Source organism: Myodes glareolus, chromosome 26 (genome assembly GCF_982192425.1).
Source record: "Myodes glareolus chromosome 26, mMyoGla1.1, whole genome shotgun sequence".
Taxonomy (NCBI): Eukaryota; Metazoa; Chordata; class Mammalia; order Rodentia; family Cricetidae; genus Myodes; species Myodes glareolus.
Window position 1 is genome coordinate 12,967,579 of NC_142051.1, and position 6,347 is coordinate 12,973,925.

The following is a 6,347-nucleotide window of genomic DNA, read 5'->3' on the forward strand; positions in this document are numbered from 1 at the left end:
TCCTGCCTCCCTCTTGCAACACGTTCACCGTCCAGGTTCAAGAGGTCCCAGTCACAATCTTAAACAGGCACTTTATTGGTGTATTTTCTCAAAGGTAGAGCTCTAAGAGGAAACCCCTCGCAACCCATAGGCAGCAGAAGATAGGAAACTGCGCTTGTTACACATTCCCACACATTTGGCTGAAGAAGGCCTGGGTGGGGAGGCCTTAGAAGCCGAGATGAGGTTGGAGAGAAAACATGTCTTCAGAACTGCTGTCACCTCCGGACTCTCCAACAGCTCTTTCCTGGCACAGGGTCAGAGGCCAGAAGCTTGGGTTCTTAGGCGGAAATGTGCAGTGTGTGTGCCTGGGCACAGCTTAAGACACAGTAAACACAGGGTTGCGACCCAAGAGGCGGAAGGAAATGTTTTTCTATGACAACGACGATGAAGGATGGGTTAAAAGGAGTTTAGGTGGTTCTCTGGGTACAGGTGGCTCTGCTTGACGCTTTCATGGGACAACATGGACACGGACACGGTGCCAGGCATTGCTGAGTACGCCTCTCAAGTTCCAGATTGGGGCTACACTGTCTGGCTGCACGTTGTAACTGTCATCCACAGCTTTACAAACGACGTCCAATTCCTTCTGCTCTGCTGGCACCTGAACTGTCAAATGCCATATTCGCCAAGCCCAGGCCTTCCGGGGACACTGCTCCTCTCCCTCTAGTTGAGCTTCCTGCCAGGTTAGTCCACCATCTATAGACACATCCACCCGAATCACGGCCCTGCCACCGCCGCTCCATGCGTAACCCTTGATAGTCACCTCTCCCGATTCTACAGTTGCCCCGTCTTGAGGTTCTGTGATAGCTGACTGGACAGGCAGCTCCTGAATCGATGGAGCTTGATCGAAGTCTACCGTGTCCCAGTCCACGGACGGGGAGAAGCCTTTGTAATCCCGCCGCTGCCAGTGGCTGTGGCTCTCCTCTGACTCCACGCTTACCCGGCCCAGCCACTTGACCTGGCGGGCACCTACCACACCGGGAACCACCACCCGCACAGGGTAACCATGGTCACGAGGCAGAGGCTGACCGTTCATTTCATACGCCAGGAGGACCTCGGCTTCAGGATCCAAGGCCCGAGCCAGAGGGATAGATGCTCCATAGGCAGTCCCAGTGGGGTCTGAGTCCAGTCCCTCAAAACAGACGTGGGCCTCAGTTTCACGGGGTCGGTGGCCAGCCTGGGCTAACACATCGCAGAGCCGTGCCCCAGCCCAGCGTGCGGTGCTGATGGCTCCTGTCCGCCACTCCAGGCCCTTCACCACCTTAACCTGATTCATCTCAGCGCGCCGGTTGCCAGCACACTGTAGAGTGGCAGTGACCTCATGTTTGGGAAACTTATACAAATCATCCAAGGACAGGGACAGCGACTGACCTCCAGGAGCCCCTACTATATGCAAGCGATAGGTTTCTGGGTCCACATCAGGTACAGGCAGGTGGTTCCGCGTGAAGAAAATAGGGTTTGGTGTGATGTAGTTTTCTGTTAGCAGTTCAGGGGGAGGCTCTGCATTAAAGGGGCGCTGGCTATTAATCCTCAGGGCTGGATGACGGCTAGGATCATTGGCATAAGGGTCAGAGGCCTCCAAGGTGGGGGAGACATTATCTTCAGGGTTCAGTTCCCCAATCTTATACTCAGCCAGTAACTCACGTATATGGGGCTGGTTGTGAAAAGCATAGAGGGCCCAGAAGGGTTCTATGGGACCCCCGGCTGCTAGCATCAGTTTGGATGATCCTCCCGGATGCAGGTCCACAAATTTTGTGACATCAAAGACCTCAGAGCCTAGAGTTACCCAGACTCCAGTTTCAAGGTTGTTGTGGGACCTCACTTCCTCTCTGGTGTACACCCGGGGTGACTCCTGAGCAGCCTACAGATATAGGGAAGAGAGGAGACAAAAAGAAGAGAGGTGAAATCACTCTAGGCCATCCCGACCTCAACCACAGCCTTAGCCTGGGAAATGGAGGGAGCAGGTAGCGTCTCTGCAGTGTATGACGTCAGAGCCCCTTTCCCGCTTACCCTGCAACGACGGCCATGATAGGCCAGCGCTGCGCCAAGACCTAGCAGGGCCCCCAAGGCTTTCCATCCCCGAGTTCTCGAGTTCTCCTCAGGAAAGGTGAGGCTGGGGTGCTGCGGTTTAAATGAATCATTCGTGGAGCACGCTGGGAGGCAGAGTCTCGAGGGGGTTGGCTTGACTCTGGAAGAAAGAGATCTTTAGCAGCAGGAAAGTTCAGTGGAAACCAGCGATCGTTGGAGGCTGCCTCTCCCTCCTTAGTCACTGGTTTTCAGTTGGGACTTAGTTTCTTCCGGAAGGGTAGGACCAGTGAAATTGGCTTTCTCATTCCTTCAGGGTCATCTCTGTACCGCCTTATCTTCCAGATAAGATAAATATCTACCAGATAAGGTAATTATGAGATAGGTTGGGCGATAAGAGCCGGGCAGGGACAGCCTACCTGATGGCCCGCGGAAATCTCACCACCACGGTTCTGTACAGCCGCAGCAGCATCGTGACAGACCTATAGGAAGAAGACCCTGGGTTTCAAAACAAGAAAATCTCTGTGAGGGGACATTTGGGACCTGAGAATCCGGAGTCCCAGTGGGTTCTGGGAGTAAACTTGGAGAACTTTAGCGGGAGTGGGTGTGGAGTGGGGTGGGAAAGTACACCGGCTTCTAGAACAATGCCCCAGGCCAACGCACCTAAGGACAGAGGAAGGTTTGCCAATTATTTTTTAAAAAAAAAAAAAAGGAAATGATGCTGAGTATTGAACTCAAGGCCTTGAGAATGCTAGACAAGTGCCCTACCATTGAGCTTATAAACCTCCAGCCCCCAGGCTGTGATTATTTCTAAAGTGCGGCTGATGAAAACGGAGACAAGAGGGAGCAGGAACCTAACGGGGTGAAGGAGTCCAAATCTTTGAAGCAAACTGCCTTGGGTTTATACAACCATGCCTTGTCGTTAACCGGCTCCCTGGGAAACACAGCAGACCTCTCTGAACTTGTATCATCTCTACCCAGAGGACCTGATATGAAGAGTAAACAAGTAATAACACTCATCCGGGCTTTTGCAGTTCTCGCTCTCCACCCCCTCTAAAATAAATACCCCGTCTAGGAACTGAACCCCAATGCAGGGTCTCCACCCTATCCTCGTAGTGTCCGCAAGTGTACAGAGAAAAGTCAACGGCCAGGGTGTCAGGGGATGGGCTAGCGGAGGAAGTTTTTCTGCTCTCTGTCCTGCAACAGTGTCTTCCTCACATCCCAGTGCCTCTCTGACCCAGGAGGGTCAAAGAGGAGAGGGGTAAGAAGCTGCTGGTTGCTGGGATGCTAGGGGTGGGGTTGTTCCGAAGACGGAAGACAGGAAGATGGAAATCGATGCGAATTCTACTGCTCTTTATGTCTGGGTCATGGGGACCTGTACTCTTTCTGCCATCTACCCTTCATTTCAGCAACCCGATTTTACCAGCTCGGTCCGAGGCTTGGGAGCGGTGGCCTGCTAAATACCGAAATGCCACTCTATGGTGTAAGCGCCTTACTTTCTGGAACACTTTAACTAGGAGGGTGTGTCTGTCCAGAATTCGACCTGGAAGGTAGCCTGCGACCCCAGGAGCACCCAGACATTGTAAAAGGAGGTACTGGTCCTTTTGCTACTCCTAAGATTTGGAGCTTCACTGACCGTCTTGGTTCCACCGTTGCTCTCCCTCCTGTCTCTCCCAGTGGCGGAGTCCCCTTACCCGGCTCGGTGTCCACAGCGGAACAATTTCACCCGCCCCATGCGGGTTAAGAGCTCCCCGCGCGGCGGGGCGGGGCGGGGCGGGGCGGGGCGGGGCCTGACCGTGACGCGCACGGTTGTGCAGGCGTCCTCACGCCCCTCGCCCGCGCCGCAGCCATTGGCCCCTAGCTTCGCCGCTGCTCCTGACGAGGATTGGCAGCTGTCACGGGGTCGCAGGAGACGAAGCGAGGGAACGGGGCGTCGCCGGCTCCTGACTGATGTAGGCCTCTCCCTCCTAGGGCAGTGGACACACACTGATGACCAGAGTCGACCGCAGCTACGCAGGGCAATGAGAGGCCTCACTGATGCCGTGCACCTAGGCAGCGGAAGGTGACGAGGATCCCGAAGGTGACCATGGGGGACCAAAGCTAGTTTTCCCTGGAGGCCTCCAGGTCTGTGGGTATGTCCCACGCCTCTGCAGTTGGTTAGCGTTGCAACTGTTGAGCCCTGCTTGTTTTGGGGCCAAGAATAACAGAAGAAATGACGCCTTAAAATAGTGACTCGAAGGCTCCCATAGTGAATTTCTGAAGTGCGAAACCAACAACACCGAAAATCCGTCTTTTATTTATTTTGAGACAAGGTCTTTCTGTGTAGTCTTGGCTAGCCTGGAACTGATTTTGTAGACCAGGCTGGCCCAGAATTCTTGAGTGTTGGGCTTAAAACTGTGCACCACCATTTCATCTTTCAAAATTTTCATAGTGTGTGTGTGGGGAGGGGGGGGTTTGCAGGCGTGGTGGCGCACGCCTTTAATCCCAGCACTTGGGAGGCAGAGGCAGGAGGATCTCTGTGAGTTTGAGGCCAGCCTAGTATACAAAGTGAGTTCCTGGACTGTCAAGGCTGTTACACAGAGAAATCCTATCTTGAAAAACCAAAACCAAACAAAAAAACAAACACGCACTTTAACAAGAAAAATGGCAGTTTAACGAAAGTATGAACATTATGGTCTTGTATATCAAAGTAAAGGACACTAACAGAACAAATTCCTTTATTCTTAACCTGTTACTAGAGACTGAAAACTTGACGCTTAGCCCGTGTGCCGGGTACATTCTTAGACTGCCCTCTAGAGATCAGAGGTTGAGCTACAGACTTATCAATTGAAAGCAAACCATTCCGGAAGATTTTTTTCCTCTAGTTTTCCAAACAGGATTTTTGCGGATCAGGGACCCCGAGTAGGGAGTGCACTCAGAAGAGGGGACGTGACCGTGAAAAGGTGATATCTGGAATGGAAAGGTTCCAGCCTTTGTGAAGGTCATCCTAAGGGCTGCTCAAGTTTCAGCTGGTGTTGTAAGCTTAGGGAAGCTAAGGCCAGCTTGGACCATATACATACCAAGACCCTGTCAAACAAGTAAATACTACTTGGTATGGTTTTTCCCTCATCTACAAACGCCACCCAGTTTTATTTGATCAAACTAGCATCTCCTGTAGCTCAGCTGTCTCAGACTCGGTATGTGGCTGAGAACCCTCTAGCCTCAACTGATGATAGGTGTGTACCACACCTGACTCAACCTTCGCACTCTCATTTCACAGATGGAGAGATTGGTGAATTAGGAGAAATGGCTGCCTGACCTCAGTCCTCTGAACATTCTAACTTGAGATTCTTTTTCTTTATTTTTTAAACATTTATTTATTATGTAATAATATGTAAAAAAATAATGTTTTTTAAACATTTATTTATTATGTATACAATATTCTGTCTGCATGTATGCCTGAAGGCCAGAAGAGGGCACCAGACCTCATTACAGATGGTTGTGAGCCACCATGTGGTTACTGGGAATTGAACTCAGAACCTTAGGAAGAGCAGGTAATGATCTTAACCTCTGAGCCATCTCTCCAGCCCACTATTGAGATTCTTGTAACTACACCCATTCTCCTGTTTTACTTGCTTTCTATGTTTCAGCTTCCTTTAGACTGTGACAAATGGAAGGACTTCAAGCAGAAATAAGAAACAGATCCAGGCAAGATTTTTTTTTGGGGGGGGGGGGAGTGTTGGGGCTGAAGCCAGTTGACCAAAGTTAATTCAATAATTTATTTTCCTTCCATTTTGGAGATATGGTCGTGCTAAACTAATATTGAAAATCCCCTCAAACTCACACTTACAGCAGATACAGGTCATACACAGCTGTCTTGTCTTACATGTGTGTACCATGTGTGTACCTGGTGCCTGTGGATGGCTGTGAGCCACCCTGTGTGTGCTGGTTATTGAACCAGGTCCTCTGCAAGAGCAACAAGTGCTTTACACTGCTGAGCCATCTCCCCACCATCTTTATTTTTCATCTTTAGGTTACAGCTCCAATTCAGAAATATGCAAACGAGTCCTAGGAAAATGCAAAAAATACTGCATAGTGTTTCCAACAGATCAGCTATGCCATTCCTCTTTCCAGTCTCAAGAAACTCCAAGAGAGATCCTCAGAACAACACCAGTGCACACAGAAACGATAGAAGTCATATATGATAAGTTATCATGTCTTTGAGAGGGAACAGTTCACAAAACAAAAGTTATTTTCCAAATTGGTTCTTCAAGTGTCCAAGAAAAGGTTAGAGAAAATAATGAGGT

General features: G+C 50.4%; 1 protein-coding gene and 1 long non-coding RNA gene across 4 annotated transcripts; one reads left to right on the top strand and one right to left on the bottom strand.

The window, feature by feature from the left end:
• Positions 1–51: 51 nt before the first annotated feature.
• Positions 52–3,834, bottom strand: Suox (sulfite oxidase). Of its 3 annotated transcripts, none has more exons than XM_048418299.3 (4): positions 3,698–3,834; positions 2,481–2,543; positions 2,047–2,224; positions 52–1,897 (listed from the first exon to the last, which is right to left on the bottom strand). In XM_048418299.3, exons 2-4 carry the CDS (start codon positions 2,531–2,533, stop codon positions 488–490), a joined length of 1,641 nt encoding a protein of 546 aa, XP_048274256.3. In that variant the 5' UTR covers positions 2,534–2,543; positions 3,698–3,834; the 3' UTR covers positions 52–487. The 3 variants fall into 3 exon arrangements, with proteins under 3 accessions (XP_048274256.3, XP_048274255.3, XP_085539330.2); XM_048418298.3 differs by having other exon boundaries at positions 3,756–3,821; XM_085683204.2 differs by having other exon boundaries at positions 2,481–2,559; positions 3,698–3,795.
• A 79-nt stretch (positions 3,835–3,913) lies between these two features.
• On the top strand, positions 3,914–5,862 carry LOC146889805 (uncharacterized). Its single transcript, XR_014999721.2, has 2 exons — positions 3,914–5,594; positions 5,691–5,862. It is a non-coding gene; the product is annotated as an uncharacterized LOC146889805 (long non-coding RNA).
• The last annotated feature ends 485 nt before the right edge of the window (positions 5,863–6,347 follow it).